Here is an 18281-nt window from a genome sequence, read left to right on the forward strand (position 1 = left end):
CAGAAGTGGGGATGTTTGCGATGTTCAGCACCATTCGCGACGCCTCCGATAATGAAGCAGTCCATGTCGAAACGCAGCAAGACCTGAACAATATCCAGGCTTGGGTTGACAAGTGGCAAATAGCATTCGTGCCACACAAGTGCTAGGTGATGGCCATCTCCTACAACAGAGAATCTGACCATCTCCCTTTGACATCTGATGACATTATAGAACTGGACGAGCCATATAAATACCGTGGCTATGAAAGCAGGTCAGAGGCTGGGAATCCTGTGGTGAATAACTCACCTTCTGACTCCCTAAGGCCTGTTCACCATCTACAAGATACAAGTCAGGACCGGTAGCACAGTGGCTAGCACTGTTGCTCACAGCGGCAAGGACCCAGGTCCGATTCCCGGCTTGGGTCACTGTCTGTGCAGAGTCTGCACATGTCTGTGTGGGTTTCCTCCGGGTGCTCCGGTTTCCTCCCACAAGTCTCGAAAGATGTGCTTGTTAGGTGAATTGGACATTCTGAATTCTCCCTCCGTGTACCCGAACTGGCGACGGAATGTGGCAACTCAGGGATTTTCACAGTAACTTCATTGCAGTGTTAATGTAAGCCTACTTGTGACACTAATAAAGACTATTATTATTAATGGCATACTCTCCTCTTGCCTGGATGAGTGCAGCTCCAACAACACTCAAAAAGCTCAACACCATCCAGGACAAAGCAGCCCGCTAGATTGGCACCCCTTCCATAAACATTCACTCCCTCCACCACTGAAGAACAGTGGCAGCCGTGTGTACCATCTGCAAGATGCACAGCAGGAACTCACCAAGGTTCCTTAGGCAGCACCTTCCAAACCCACGCCCACTACCATCTAGAAGGACAAGAGCAGCAGATACCCGGGAACCCCACCACCTGGAGGTTCCCCTCCAAGTCACTCACCATCCTGACTCGGAATTATATCGCCGTTCCTTCACTGTCTCCCGGTCAACATCCCGGAACCACCTCCCTAACAGCACTGTGGGTGTACCTACACCGCATGGACTACAACGGTTCAAGAAGACAGCTCACCACCACTTTCTCAAGGGCAATTAGGGATGGGCAATAAATGCTGGCCTAACCAGCGAAACCCACATCCCGTGAATGAATAAGAATAATTTGAAACAAAAGGAACATGCTGTTTGCTACCAGCTAATTTCTGGGAAGCACAACCTCGATACCTGGCATCTTACCAATGCTGAAATTCATACAGAACCTTAATCAATGATGTGCTACGTAAACAGATTAAAGAGATGGAGAAAATATTAACTTTTAGCCTGATGCCTGATGTCCCTTTCCAACCACTTTCTGTTTCCTGACAGGTCGGCATATATTTATGAACACAACGCTCTCTGACATTGCAGTTGGCTTCATCCTGCTCATATCAGCGTTGCTTGTTCTCTGTATCTGCCTCGTCCTCATTGTGAAGATATTGAATTCAGTTCTGAAAGGCAAAATGGCACAAATTATGAAAAAAGTGATCAATACAGGTACGGAACAACCATCCAACCAGGATACAGAGCTAAGGGGCAATGCCAAGGGACACTGCCAGGGGGCAGTGCCAAGGGGCAGTGCCATGGGACAGTGCCAGGGGCCAGTGCCATGGGGCAGTGGCAGGGGCAATGCCAGAGGACACTTACAGGGGGCAGTGCCAGCAGGCAGTGCCAGGGGAGGTGCCAGCAGGCAGTGCCAGGAGGCAGTGGCATGGGGCAGTACCGGGGGAAATGCCAGAGGACTCTGCCAGGGGGCAGTGCCAACAGGAAGTGCCAGGGGACTGTGCAGGGCACACTGAGAGCAGAGGATGAACCCTTCTCCACTGGAGGAGCAGGCCGTCCCCTTATGTGTGTTGGGGGCAGAGGGTGCATGCCAGAGAATATGCATGGGTGATGGGGAAAGAGGGGAGGGGGAAGTTCCGCCCGATACATCCGTGGTGGGTGGACTCCCGAAAACATGCGGGGGGCTCCTCCATGGCTGTGTAGGGGGAAGGGTTAGCGGGAAGTATAATTTTAGCTGAGACCAGGGCGCCATGTAACACACAGTGTCAATGTAACACACAGTGTCAGTGTAACACAGTGTCAATGTAACACACAGTGTCAGTGTAACACACACAGTGTCAATGTGACACACAGTGTCAATGTAACACACACAGCGTCAGTGTAACACACACAGTGTCAGTGTAACACACACAGCGTAACACACACAGCGTCAGTGTAACACACACAGTGTCAGTGTAACACACAGCGTCAGTGTAACACACAGCGTCAGTGTAACACACAGCGTCAGTGTAACACACACAGCGTCAGTGTAACACACACAGCGTCAGTGTAACACACACAGCGTCAGTGTAACACACACAGCGTCAGTGTAACACACACAGCGTCAGTGTAACACACAGCGTCAGTGTAACACACAGTGTCAGTGTAACACACAGTGTCAGTGTAACACACAGTGTCAGTGTAACACACAGTGTCAATGTAACACAGTGTCAGTGTAACACACAGTATCAATGTAATGCACACAGTGTCAATGTAACACACAGTGTCAGTGTAACGCACACTGGGTCAGTGTAACGCACATTGGGTCAGTGTAACGCACATTGGGTCAGTGTAACGCACACTGGGTCAGTGTAACGCACACTGGGTCAGTGTAACGCACACTGGGTCAGTGTAACGCACACTGGGTCAGTGTAACACACTGGGTCAGTGTAACACACACAATGTCAATGTAACATATTGTCAATGTATCACACAGTGTCAATGTAACACACAGTGTCAGTATAACACTCAGTGTAACACACACAGTGTAACACACACAGTGTCAATGTAACAGTATCAGTGTAACACACACAGCGTCAGTGTAACACACACAGCGTCAGTGTAACACACACAGCGTCAGTGTAACACACACAGCGTCAGTGTAACACACACAATGTCAATGTAACATATTGTCAATGTAACATATTGTCAATGTAACATATTGTCAATGTAACACAGTGTCAATGTAACACAGTGTCAATGTAACACAGTGTCAATGTAACACACAGTGTCAATGTAACACACAGTGTCAATGTAACACACAGTGTCAATGTAACACACAGTGTCAGTGTAACACACAGTGTCAGTGTAACACACACAGCGTCACTGTAACACAGTGTCAGTGTAACACACACATTGTCAATGTAGCAGTGTCAATGTAACGCACACAGTGTTACACACACAGTGCCAGTGTAACACACAGTGCCAGTGTAACACACAGTGCCAGTGTAACACACAGTGCCAGTGTAACACACAGTGCCAGTGTAACACACATAGTGTCAATGTAACACACATAGTGTCAATGTAACACACAGCGTCAGTGTAACACACAGCGTCAGTGTAACACACAGCGTCAGTGTAACACACAGCGTCAGTGTAACACACAGCGCAGTGTAACACACAGCATCAGTGTAACACACAGCGTCAGTGTAACACACACAGCGTCAGTGTAACACACATAGCGTCAGTGTAACACACAAAAAGAACAAAGAACAATACAGCACAGGAACAGGCCCTTCGGCCCTCCAAGCCTGCACCGATCACATATCCTGGGCGAGATTCTCCGACCCCCCGCCGGGTCGGAGAATCGCCGGGGGCTGTTTGAATCCCGCCCCCGCCGATTGCCGAATTCTCCGGCACCCGAGATTCGGCGGGGGCGGGAATCGCGCCGCGCTGGTTGGCGGGCCCCCCTCCCCCCGCAATTCTCCGGCCCGGATGGGCCGAAGTCCCGCTGCTAGAATGCCTGTCCCACCGGCGTGGATTGAACCACCTACCTTACCGGCGGGACAAGGTGGCGCGGGCGGGCTCCGGGGTCCTGGGGGGGCGCGGGGCGATGTGGCCCCGGGGGGTGCCCCCACGGTGGCCTGGCCCGCGATCGGGGCCCACCGATCTGTGCCGTGGGGGCACTCTTTTCCTTCCACCTTCGCCACGGTCTCCACCATGGCGGAGGCGGAAGAGTCTCCCTCCACAGCGCATGCGCGGGGATGCCGTGAGCGGCCGCTAACGCACCCGCGCACGCGCCGCCCGGCAATGTCATTTTCGCACCAGCTGGCAGGGCACTTCCGCCAGCTGGCGGGGCGGAAATCAGTCCGGCGCGGGCCTAGCCCCTCAAGGTTAGGGCTCTGCCCCCCAAGATGCGGAGCATTCCGCACCTTTGGGGGGGCACGATGCCCGACTGATTTGCGTCGTTTTGGGCGCCGGTCGGCGGACATCACACCGATACCGGAGAATTTCACCCCCTATCTAGACCAACTGCCTGTATCCTTCTAAACCCCGTCTGTTTCTGTGCCTATCCAGATAAATCTTAAACGTCGTTAACTCAACCACCTCACTGGGCAGTGCAATCCAGGCCACCATCCTCTGTGTAAAATACTTTCCCCGCACATCTCCACTGAACCTTCCCCCCTCACCTTTAACTTGTGCATCCTTGTAATTGCCAATTCCTCCCTGGGAAAAAGCCTCCAACTGTTCACCCTATCTATACCCCTAATAATTTTATAAACTTCTATCAGGTTGCCCCTCAGCCTCCGTCTCTCCAGGGAGAACAATCCCAGTTTATTCAATCTCGCCTCATTACTAATACCCTCCATACCAGGCAACATCCTGGTAAACCTTTTCTGTACTCCCTCCAAAGCCTCCACATACTTCTGATAGTGCGGTGACCAGAATTGGACACAGTCTTCCACATGTGGCCCAACCAACGTTCTATATAACTATAACATAGTTTTCAAGCTTTTATACTCGATACCCAATCCTATGAAGGCAAGCAGTATGTAACACACACAGCGTCAGTGTAACACACTGGGTCAGTGTAACACACACAGCGTCAGTGTAACACACTGGGTCAGTGTAACACACTGGGTCAGTGTAACACACTGGGTCAGTGTAACACACTGGGTCAGTGTAACACACTGGGTCAGTGTAACACACACAGTGTCAGTGTAACACACACAGTGTCAGTGTAACACACACAGCGTTAGTGTAACACACAGTGCAAAGTAACACACACAGTGTCAGTGTAACACACACAGTGCAAAGTAACACACAGTGTCAATGTAACACAGTGTCAGTGTAACACACAGTGTCAGTGTAACACACACAGTGTCAATGTAACACACAGTGTCAGTGTAACACACACAGTGTCAATGTAACACATTTCCACCTGTGCTGCCACTTTTCAGGATCTGTGGACCAGCACGCCCAGATCTCTCTGTGTTTCTCTGCTCCTGATGGTTCTGCCATTTATTTTATAACTCCCACCTGAATTGGATCTACCAAAATGCATCACCTTGCATTTGTCTGGGTTAAATTCCATCTGCCATTTCTCTGCCCAATTTTGCAGCCCATCTATATCCTGCTTATTCTCTGACAATCTTCATCACTATTCGCACTCCTGCAATCTCCGTATCATCCGCAAACTTGCTAATCAGACCCGCTACATTTTCTTCCAAGTCATTTATATATATTACAAAGAGCAGAGGTCCCAGAACTGATCCCTGCGGAACACCACTAGTTACAGACCTCCATTCGGAAAACCACCCTTCCACTGCTACCCTCTGTCTTCTATGGCCAAGCCAGCTCTATATCCATCCAGCTAGTTCAGCCCTGACCCCATGTGATCTAATCTTTTGCACCAGCCTGCCATGAGGGGCCTTATCAAATGCTTTACTGAAGTCCATGTAGATAACATCCACAACCCTTCCCTCGTCAATCATTTTTGTCACCTCTTCAAAAAACTCAATTAAATTAGTGAGATATGACCTGCCTCGTACAAAACCATGCTGTCTGTCGCTAATAAGACCATTCACTTCCAAATGTGCATAGATCCTGGGCGTGATTCTCCGCCGGCGGGTTTCTGCGTTTTGCCGGCGCCCGAGGGTTTCCCGACGATGTGGGGCTGCCCCACAATTGGAAACCCATTGGCCGGATGGCGTAACGGAGAATCCCGCCAGTGGGTCGGGGCAGAAATGTGGTGCGGCGGGCGGAGAATCCAGCCCCCTATCTCTGAGAATGTGGCACGGGGAGTAATCCTGAGATTACCTTGGAGGTCCTGCTTTTTAATCTTCTATCTAACTTCCTAAATTGCCATTGCAGGACCTTGCTACTTTCTACCTGTGTCATTTGTGCCAATGTGGACAATGACCTCTGTCTGATATCCCTCCCATTTCAGGATGCTTTGTACCTGCTCAGAGACATCCAGGACTCTGGCACCTGGGAGGCAAACTACCATCTTGGAGTCCTTTTTGAGGCCACAGAAGAACCTATCTGTGCACCTGACTATTGAAATCCCTATCACTATTGCTTTTCTATGCTTTGTACCTCCTGTCCAGTGACAATACTAGGTCTCTGGATTATTACTCCAGTGACAATACTGGGTCTCTGGATTATCAGTCCAGTGACAATACTGGGTCTCTGGATTATTAGTCCAGTGACAATACTGGGTCTCTGGATTATTAGTCCAGTGACAATACTGGGTCTCTGGATTATTACTCCAGTGACAATACTGGGTCTCTGGATTATTAGTCCAGTGACAATACTGGGTCTCTGGATTATTACTCCAGTGACAATACTGGGTCTCTGGATTATTACTCCAGTGACAATACTGGGTCACTGGATTATTAGTTCAGTAATAATACTGGGTCTCTGGATTATTAGTTCAGTACTAATACTGGGTCTCTGGATTATTAGTTCAGTAATAATACTGGGTCTCTGGATTATTAATCCAGTGACAATACTGGGTCTCTGGATTATTAGTCCAGTGACAATACTGGGTCTCTGGATTATTACTCCGGAGACAATACTGGGTCTCTGGATTATTAGTCCAGCGACAATACTGGGTCTCTGGATTATTAGTCCAGTGACAATACTGGGTCTCTGGATTATTAGTCCAGTGACAATACTGGGTCACTGGATTATTAGTTCAGTAATAATACTGGGTCTCTGGATTATTAGTCCAGTGACAATACTGGGTCTCTGGATTATTAGTCCAGTGACAATACTGGGTCTCTGGATTATTACTCCAGAGACAATACTGGGTCTCTGGATTATTAGTCCAGCGACAATACTGGGTCTCTGGATTATTAGTCCAGTGACAATACTGGGTCTCTGGATTATTACTCCAGTGACAATACTGGGTCTCTGGATTATTACTCCAGTGACAATACTGGGTCTCTGGATTATTAGTCCAGTGACAATGCTGGGTCTCTGGATTATTACTCCAGTGACAATAATGGGTCTCTGGATTATTAGGCCAGTGACAATACTGGATCTCTGGATTATTAGTCCAGTGACAATATTGGGTGCCGTATTATTAGTCCAGTGACAATACTGGGCCTCTGGATTATTACTCCAGTGACAATACTGGGTCTCTGGATTATTACTTCAGTGACAATACTGGGTCGCTGGATTATTAGTTCAGTAATAATACTGGGTCTCTGGATTATTAGTTCAGTAATAATACTGGGTCTCTGGATTATTAGTTCAGTAATAATACTGGGTCTCTGGATTGTTAGTCCAGTGACAATACTGGGTCTCTGGATTATTAGTTCAGTGACAATACTGGGTCTCTGGATTATTACTCCAGTGACAATACTGGGTCTCTGGATTATTAGTTCAGTAATAATACTGGGTCTCTGGATTATTAGTTCAGTAATAATACTGGGTCTCTGGATTATGAGTTCAGTGACAACGCTGGGTCTCTGGATTATGAGTTTAGTAATAATACTGGGTCTCTGGGTTATTAGTCCAGTGACAACACTGGGTCTCTGGATTATTAGTTCAGTAATAATACTGGGTCTCTGGATTATTAGTCCAGTGACAACACTGGGTCTCTGGATTATTAGTCCAGTGACAATACTGGGTCTCTGGATTATTAGTCCAGTGACAATACTGGGTCTCTGGATTATTAGTCCAGTGACAACACTGGGTCTCTGGATTATTAGTTCAGTAATAATACTGGGTCTCTGGATTATTAGTCCAGTGACAATGCCACAACACCACATTCTACCCATTTGTATTTTGGTGATGCATGTGCACAAGCTGATTGGTGTGTTTTGCATTATGTCATTGCATTTACCTTATGCCTCTACCCAGTGTATGGTTCCCTCTTTGACTCTTTTTGTGTTTTATTGCAGACCTTCCCTATCCATTTGGTTGGGTGAATGGCTATTTGGCAATTCTGGTTGGTGCTGTCATGACTTTCATTGTTCAGAGCAGTTCTGTCTTCACATCAGCGATCATTCCTCTCATAGGTAAGAAATTCTCCTGAAGCACAACCGTTAGAATCCACCAGGCCCCCTGCTCCAGGACCGCATCCACAGTCTAGGTCCTTCCCCAACAAATTTTCCTCTTCAGGACCAAGTCCAGACCCCCATCTCCGGTCCATGCCCCACCAAACCCATCCAGACCCCCTTCCTCAGATCAGGAATCTTCCCTAGCCCAGACCCCTTCCGGGCCCAGCACCATTGCCTGCACAGGCTTACCCCTGCCTCTTGATTTTCTCCTTTCCCAGTCAATTCTCCCTCCACCAGCACAGCCAGCCCTCCCAATGCAGACTCCTTCCCGGTGCAGTTACCTCATACCAGGCAGGCCCATCAAACATTGACTCGCCTTATATACATTAAAAGTAAGAGGGTAGACAGGGAAAGGGTTGGCCCACTGAAGGACAGGGGAGGGAATCTATGTGTGGAGCCAGAGGAAGTGGGCGAGGTACTAAATGAATACTTTGCATCAGTATTCAGCAAAGAGAAGGAATTAGTGGATGTTGAGTCTGGAGTCTGTGGAGATAGCCTGGGTCACATTGAGATCCAAAAAGACGAGGTGTTGGGTGTCTTAAAAAATATTAAGATAGATAAGTCCCCAGGGCCTGATGGGATCTATCCCAGAATAATGAAGGAGGCTAGAGAGGAAATTGTTGAGGCCTTGACAGAAATCTTTGGGTCCTCACTGTCTTCAGGTGATGTCCCGGAGTACTGGAGAATAGCCAATGCTGTTCCTTTGTTTAAGAAGGGTAGCAAGGATAATCCAGGGAATGACAGGCCGGTGAACCTTACGTCAGTGGTAGGGAAATTACTGGAGAGAATTCTTTGAGACAGGATCTACTCCCATTTGGAAACAAGTGGTCGTATTAGCGAGAGGCAGCACAGTTTTGTGAAGGGGAGGTCGTGTCTCACTAACTTGATAGAGTTTTTCGAGGAGGTCGAAAATGATTGATGGAGGTAGGGCAGTGGATGTTGTCTACATGAACTTCAGTAAGGCCTTTGACAAGGTCCCTCATGGCAGACTGGTACAAAAGGTGAAGTCACTCGGGATCAGAGGTGAGCTGGCAAGATGGATACAGAACTTAGATTTTTCAGTCAGCTCAGGGAAGGTGGTAAAAGAGGGGGAGGGGTGGCATTGTTCATCAAGGACAGTATTACGGTGGCAGAAAGGACGTTTGATGAGGACTCATTTACTGAGGTAGTATGGGCTGAGGTTAGAAACAGGAAAGGAGAAGTCACCCTGTTAGGGGTTTTCTATAGGCCTCCGAAAAGTTCCAGAGATGTAGAGGAAAGGATTGCAAAGGTGATTCTGGATAGGAACGAAAGCAACAGGATAGTTGTTATGGGGGACTTTAACTTTCCAAACATTGACTGGAAAGGCTATAGTTCGAGTACTTTAGATGGGTCCGTTTTTGTCCAATGTGTGCAGGAGGGTTTCCTGTCACAGTATGTAGATAGGCCAACGAGAGGCGAGGCCATATTGGATTTGGTACTGGGTAATGAACCAGGACAGGTGTTAGACTTGGAAGTAGGTGAGCACTTTGGTGATAGCGACCACAATTCGATTACGTTTTAGTGATGGAAAGGGAGAGGAAAATACCGCAAGGCAAGAGTTATATCTGGGGAAAGGCAATTATGATGCGAAGAGGCAAGATTTAGGATGCATCGGATGGAGAGGAAAACTGCAGGGGATGGGCACAATGGAAATGTGGAGCTTGTTCAAGGAACAGCTACTGCGTGTCCTTGATAAGAATGTACCTGTCAGGCAGGAAGGAAGTGGTCGAGCAAGAGAACCGTGGTTTACTAAAGCAGTCGAAACACCTGTCAAGAGGAAGGAGGAGGCTTATGTGAAGATGAGACATGAAGGTTCAGTTAGGGCGCTTGAGAGTTACAATTTACCTAGGAAGGACTTAAAGAGAGAGCTAAGAAGAGCCAGGAGGGGATATAAGAATTCTTTGGCAGGTACGATCAAGAATAACCCTAAGTTTTCTATAGATATGTCAGGAATAAAAGAATGACTAGGGTAAGAGTAGGGCCAGTCAAGGACAGTAGTGGGAAGTTGTGCGTGGAGACCGGGGAGATAGGAGAGGTGCTAAATGAATATTTTTTGTCAGTATTCACACAGGAAAAAGACAATGTTGTCGAGGAGAATACTGAGATTCAGACTACTAGACTAGAAGGGCTTGAGGTTTATAAGGAGGAGGTGTTAGCAATTCTGGAAAGTGTGAAAATAGATAAGTCCCCTAGATGGGATTTATCCGAGGATTCTCTGGAAGGCTAGGGAGGAGGTTGCTGAGCCTTTGGCTTTGATCTTTAAGTCATCTTTGTCTACAGCAATAGTGCCAGAAGACTGGGAGTAGGGGAGTAGAGACAACCCCGGTAACTATAGACCAGTGAGCCTTACTTCTGTTGTGGGCAAAATCTTGGAAAGGTTTATAAGAGATAGGATGTATAATCATCTGGAAAGGATTAATTTGATTAGAGATAGTCAACACGGTTTTGTGAAGGGTAGGTCGTGCCTCACAAACCTTATTGAGTTCTTTGAGAAGGTGACCAAACAGGTGGATGATGGTAAATCAGTTGATGTGGTGTATGTGGATTTCAGTAAAGCGTTTGATAAGGTTCCCCATGGTAGGCTACTGCAGAAAATACGGAGGCATGGGATTCAGGGTGATTTAGCAGTTTGGATCAGAAATTAGCTAGCTGGAAGAAGACAAAGGGTGGTGGTTGATGGGAAATGTTCAGACTGGAGTCCAGTTACTAGTGGTGTACCACAAGGATCTGTTTTGGGGCCACTGCTGTTTGTCATTTTTATAAATGACCTGGAGGAGGGCGTAGAAGGATGGGTGAGTCAATTTGCAGATGACACTAAAGTCGGTGGAGTTGTGGACAGTGCGGAAGGATGTTACAAGTTACAGAGGGACATAGATAAGCTGCAGCGCTGGGCTGAGAGATGGCAAATGGAGTTTAATGCAGAAAAGTGTGAGGTGATTCATTTTGGAAGGAATAACAGGAAGACAGAGTACTGGGCTAATGGTAAGATTCTTGAAAGTGTGGATGAGCAGAGAGATCTCGGTGTCCATGTACATAGATCCCTGAAAGTTGCCACCCAGCTTGAGAGGGTTGTTAAGAAGGCATACGTGTGTTAGCTTTTATTGGTAGAGGGATTGAGTTTCGGAGCCATGAGGTCATGTTGCAGCTGTACAAACCTCTGGTGCGGCCGCATTTGGAGTATTGCGTGCAATTCTGGTCGCCGCATTATAGGAAGGATGTGGAAGCATTGGAAAGCGTGCAGAGGAGATTTACCAGAATGTTGCCTGGTATGGAGGGAAGATCTTATGAGGAAAGGCTCAGGGACTTGAGGCTGTTTTCGTTAGAGAGAAGAAGGTTAATAAAGGTACAATAAAGCAATCTCTATACTGACTGGGTTTACAATAAAGCAGACACTGTACTCACTGGGATTAAAATAAAGCAGACTCTGTACTGACTGGGATTACAATAAAGCAGAATCTGTACTGACTGGGATTACAATAAAGCAGACTCTGTACAGACTGGGATTACAATAAACAGACTCTGTACTGACTGGGTTTACAATTAAGCAGACTCTGTACTGACTGGGATTACAATAAAACAGATTCTGTACTGACTGGGATTACAATAAAGCAGACTCTGTACTGACTGGGATTACAATAAAGCAGACTCTGTACTGACTGGGATTACAATACAGCAGACTCTGTACTGGCTGGAATTACAATAAAGCAGACTCTGTACTGACTGGAATTACAGTAAAGCAGACTGTACTGACTGGGATTACAATAAAGCAGACACTGTACTCACTGGGATTACAATAAAGCAGACTCTGTACTGACTGGGATTACAATAAAGCTGGCACTGTACTGACTGGGATTACAATAAAGAAGACACTGTACTGACAGGGATTACAATAAAGCAGAATCTGTACTGACTGGGATTACAATAAAGCAGACTCTGTACTGACAGGGATTACAATAAAGCAGAATCTGTACTGACTGGGATTACAATAAAGCAGACTCTGTACTGACTGGGATTACAATAAAGCAGACTCTGTACTGACTGGGTTTACAATAAAGCAGACACTGTACTGACTGGGATTACAATACAGCAGAATCTGTGCTGACTGGGATTACAATATAGCAGACTCTATACTGACTGGAAATACAATGCAGCAGACTCTGTACTGACTGGGATTACAATAAAGCAGACACTGTACTGACTGGGATTACAATAAAGCAGACACTGTACTGACTGGGATTACAATACAGCAGAATCTGTACTGACTGGGATTACAATAAAGCAGACTCTATACTGACTGGAAATATAATGCAGCAGACTCTGTACTGACTGGGATTACAATAAACAGACTGTACTGACTGGAATTACAATGCAGCAGACTCTGTACTGACTGGGATTACAATATAGCAGACTCTATACTGACTGGAAATACAATAAAGCAGACTCTGTACTGACTGGGATTACAATAAAGCAGACTCTATACTGACTGGAAATATAATGCAGCAGACTCTGTACTGACTGGGATTACAATAAACAGACTGTACTGACTTGGATTACAATAAAGCAGACACTGTACTGACTGGAATTACAATGCAGCAGACTCTGTACTGACTGGGATTACATTAAAGCAGACTCTTTACTGACTGAGATTACAATAAAGCAGACTCTGTACTGACTGGAATTACAATGCAGCAGACTCTGTACTGACTGGGATTACAATATAGCAGACTCTATACTGACTGGAAATACAATAAAGCAGACTCTGTACTGACTGGAATTACAATAAAGCAGACTCTGTACTGACTGGGATTACAATAAAGCAGACTCTGTACTGACTGGGTTTACAATAACGCAGACTCTGACTGACTGCGATTACAATAAAGCAGACTCTGTACTGACTGGGTTTACAATAACGCAGACTCTGACTGACTGGGATTATAATAAAGCAGACTCTGTACTGACTGGAATTACAATAAAGCAGACTCTGTACTGACTGGGATTACAATAAAGCAGAGTCTGTACTGACTGGTATTACAATAAAGCAGAATCTGTACTGACTGGGATTACAATAAAGCAGACTCTGTGCAGACTGGGTTTACAATAAAGCAGACTCTGTACTGACTGGGATTATAATAAAGCAGACTCTGTACTGACTGGAATTACAATAAAGCAGACTCTGTACTGACTGGGATTACAATATACAGACTCTGTACTGACTGGGATTACAATAAACAGACTGTACTGACTGGGTTTACAATAAAGCAGACTCTGTGCAGACTGGGTTTACAATAAAGCAGACTCTGTACTGACTGGGATTACAATAAACAGACTCTGTACTGACTGGGATTACAATAAACAGACTCTGTACTGACTGGGATTACAATAAAGCAGACTCTGTACTGTCTGGGATTACAATAAAGCAGACTCTGTACTGACTGGGATTACAGTAAAGCAGACTCTGTACTGACTGGGATTATAATAAAGCAGACTCTCTACTGACTGGAATTACAATAAAGCAGACTCTGTACTGACTGGGATTACAATAAAGCAGACTCTGTACTGACTGGGATTACAATAAAGCAGACTCTGTACTGACTGGGATTACAATAAACAGACTGTACTGACTGGGTTTACAATAAAGCAGACTCTGTGCAGACTGGGTTTACAATAAAGCAGACTCTGTACTGACTGGGATTACAATAAACAGACTCTGTACTGACTGGGATTACAATAAACAGACTCTGTACTGACTGGGATTACAATAAACAGACTCTGTACTGACTGGGATTACAATAAAGCAGACTCTGTACTGTCTGGGATTACAATAAAGCAGACTCTGTACTGACTGGGATTACAGTAAAGCAGACTCTGTACTGACTGGGATTATAATAAAGCAGACTCTCTACTGACTGGAATTACAATAAAGCAGACTCTGTACTGACTGGGATTACAATAAAGCAGACTCTGTACTGACTGGGATTACAATAAAGCAGACTCTGTACTGACTGGGATTATAATAAAGCAGACTCTCTACTGACTGGAATTACAATAAAGCAGACTCTGTACTGACTGGAATTACAATAAAGCAGACTCTGTACTGACTTGGTTTACAATAAAGCAGACTCTGTACTGACTTGGTTTACAATAAAGCAGACTCTGTACTGACTGGGATTACAATAAAGCAGACTCTGTACTGACTTGGTTTACAATAAAGCAGACTCTGTACTGACTGGGATTACAATAAAGCAGACTCTGTACTGACTGGAATTACAATAACACAGACTCTGTACTGACTTGGTTTACAATAAAGCAGACTCTGTACTGACTGGGATTACAATAAACAGACTCTGTACTAACTGGAATTACAATAACACAGACTGTACTGACTGGGATTACAATAAAGCAGACTCTGTACTGACTGGGTTTACAATAAAGCAGACTCTGTACTGACTGGGATTACAATAAAGCAGACACTGTACTGACTGGGATTACAACAAAGCAGACTCTCTACTGACTGGAATTACAATAAAGCAGACTCTGTACTGACTGGAATTACAATAAACAGACTCTGTACTGACTGGGATTACAATAAAGCAGTCTCTGTACTGACTGAGATTACAATAAAGCAGACCCTGTACTGACTGGAATTGCAATAAATCCGACTCTGTACTGACTGGGATTACAATAATACAGACTCTGTACTGACTGGGATTACAATAATGCAGACTCTGTACTGACTGGGATTACAATAATGCAGACTCTGTACTGACTGGAATTACAATAAACAGACTGTACGGACTGGGATTACAATAAACAGACTGTACTGACTGGGATTACAATAAACAGACTGTACGGACTGGGATTACAATAAACAGACTGTACGGACTGGAATTACAATAAACAGACTGTACGGACTGGGATTACAATAAACAGACTGTACTGACTGGGATTACAATAAATCAGACTGTACTGACTGGAATTACAATAAAACAGACTCTGTACTGACTGGGATTATAATAAACAGAGTCTGTACTGACTGGGATTACAATAATGCAGACTCTGTACTGACTGGAATTACAATAAACAGACTGTACGGACTGGGATTACAATAAACAGACTGTACTGACTGGGATTACAATAAACAGACTGTACGGACTGGGATTACAATAAACAGACTGTACGGACTGGAATTACAATAAACAGACTGTACGGACTGGGATTACAATAAACAGACTGTACTGACTGGGATTACAATAAATCAGACTGTACTGACTGGAATTACAATAAAACAGACTCTGTACTGACTGGGATTATAATAAACAGACTCTGTACTGACTGGGATTACAATAATGCAGACTCTGTACTGACTGGAATTACAATAAACAGACTGTACTGACTGGGATTACAATAAACAGACTGTACGGACTGGGATTACAATAAACAGACTGTACGGACTGGAATTACAATAAACAGACTGTACGGACTGGGATTACAATAAACAGACTGTACTGACTGGGATTACAATAAATCAGACTGTACTGACTGGAATTACAATAAAACAGACTCTGTACTGACTGGGATTATAATAAACAGAGTCTGTACTGACTGGGATTACAATAAAGCAGACTCTGTACTGACTGGGATTACAATAAAGCAGACTCTGCACTCAATGGAATTACAATAAACAGACTCTGTACTGACTGGGATTACAATAAACAGACTCTGTACTGACTGGGATTACAATAAAGCAGACTCTGTACTGACTGAGATTACAATAAACAGACTGTACTGACTGGGTTTACAATAAAGCAGACTCTGTACTGACTGGGATTACAATAAACAGACTCTGTGCTGACTGGGATTACAATAAAGCAGACTCTGCACTCAATGGAATTACAATAAAGCAGACTCTGTACTGACTGGGATTACAATAAAGCAGACTCTGTACTGACTGGGATTACAATAAACAGACTCTGTACTGACTGGGATTACAATAAAGCAGACTCTGTACTGACTAGGATTACAATAAACAGACTCTGTACTGACTGGGATTACAATAAAGCAGACACTGTACTGACTGGAATTACGATAATGCTGACTCTGTCCTGACTGGATTACAACATGGCAGACTCGATTTCCGGTGGTGACCATGGAGCAGGTGGCTGCGCACAATGTGGCTCCTCCACGAAGACAGATTTTAAGACCTTTTCTGTCCAATTCTCGGGCTGACTAAAAAATGTAAACGCTACAGGATCGCAGCAACAGATCTTCGACTGCAGTGGGGAATGTCCAGAAACGGCAGATCAAACAATAAAGGACACTCCTCGAATAACGAGAATTCACGAGGTGCTGGAAGGGAAAGAATGGGGGCAGCCCTGCACTGTGGCTGACGGAGCAGCTGAAGGAATTGATCTCAGCTGATTCAGGATGTAGAGATTGGCGGCCTCGGAGGATCTGGAAAGGCCTGAGGAACCCATAAAAACAGCTCTGGGGAGAGTAGAGCAGAGTCTGGTTTACAGAGGGCGACGACCCAGAAGGTTGAAGAATCTTTGGCCGACCACGAGGATCAGATTGCCTCTTTAGAGGCCGAGGCTATTTTAATGGCGAAGACGCAGAAAAAGCTGCAGCAAACGATGACCATCTTGAAAAATACTTTTGCAGGCAGACTTTAAGGATCGTGGGTCTACGTGAAGGCACCGAAGGTACGAATGCGTGGAATTTGTGTCTAAAACGTTTGCGAAGCTGATGGGGAAGGGGTCTTTGACCGCACTCCCGACGTGGATCGAGCTCATCAGTTACTGGGAACAAAACCAAAGACAGGAGAATGACCCCGTGCAATCATTGTGAGGCTGCACCGATACCTTGACAAGGAGAAGATCCTCAAATGTGCCAAGAGACCCGTAAATGTTGCTGGGAAGGCCACACAGTTCGTATCTTCCAGGACCTGGGTGCAGAATTGGCCAAGTGGCGAATTGACCAAAGCTGTTCTTTTTGAGAACAAAATTGAATTTGGCACGTTATGCCCAGCTCGTTTGAGGGTAACATTTGGCAGGAAGAAACATTACTTTGACATGCAGGAGGAGTCGGATAAATTTATAAAAGATAATAATAATCTTTATTAGTGTCACATGTAGGCTTACATTAACACTGCAGTGAAGTTACTGTGAAAATTCCCTCGTCGCCTGTTCAGCTACACTGAGGGAGAATTCCGAATGTCCAATTCACAGACAGTGACCCAGCCGGGAATTGAACCTGGGTCCCAGGCACTGTTAAGCAACAAAGCTAACCACTGTGCTACCGTGTCGCCCAATCATGGTTTGGGGACGCATGAGGATGTTGTTATTCAAATGGACTTGCCTACAAGGCCGAAATGTGGTATTGTTCTCAGGGGGTATTATTATTTTATTCTCTTCACGCTGTTTATAAATAGTCATGGAACCTTTTAGCATTTACCATTGCTGTGATTATTCACTTAATACTGATTATATGGAGTTATAGAGTGGGATTCTCTAATAATGGGGCTATGTCCCCACGCCAGAATGAAAACTGGTGCCAATGACTCCAGCGTCAACGGCCCCCGAAAGTGAGGAATTCTCACCTTTCTAGGGGGCTAGGTTGCCACCTTGGTGGTCCCCGCAGCTCCAGCCGGCGGGGAACGGTCAGTGTATTTCCACGCATGCGCGGGGGTTCCATTCTCCGCGCCGGCCCCCGAGCAATATGGCGGAGCCCTACAGGGGCCTGGCGCGGAGTAAAGTAGGTCGCCACGGAACCAGCCCGCCCGCCGATCAGTAGGCCCCGATCGCGGGCCAGGCCACCGTGCCTCCCCCCCCCCCGGGTGTCGGAACCCCCCCGCACCCTCTCCAGCACGGCCCCCACACACTCACCTTCCAGGTCCCACCGTGTGGGAGGTGAGTA

General features: G+C 45.8%; 1 protein-coding gene across 2 annotated transcripts in view; it reads left to right on the forward strand.

Annotated features, from left to right (window-relative positions):
- The window catches only part of LOC140399033 (sodium-dependent phosphate transport protein 2C-like), a 233003-nt gene that overhangs the window by 81684 nt on the left and 133038 nt on the right, over positions 1-18281 (forward strand). For both annotated transcript variants that reach the window (XM_072488096.1, XM_072488097.1), the window contains exons 10-11: positions 1345-1512; positions 8190-8306. In XM_072488096.1, the coding sequence (XP_072344197.1) occupies positions 1345-1512; positions 8190-8306 (285 nt within the window). The remainder of the gene's footprint in view (positions 1-1344; positions 1513-8189; positions 8307-18281) is intronic.

This window comes from Scyliorhinus torazame, chromosome 22, assembly GCF_047496885.1.
Source record: "Scyliorhinus torazame isolate Kashiwa2021f chromosome 22, sScyTor2.1, whole genome shotgun sequence".
Classification (NCBI taxonomy): Eukaryota; Metazoa; Chordata; class Chondrichthyes; order Carcharhiniformes; family Scyliorhinidae; genus Scyliorhinus; species Scyliorhinus torazame.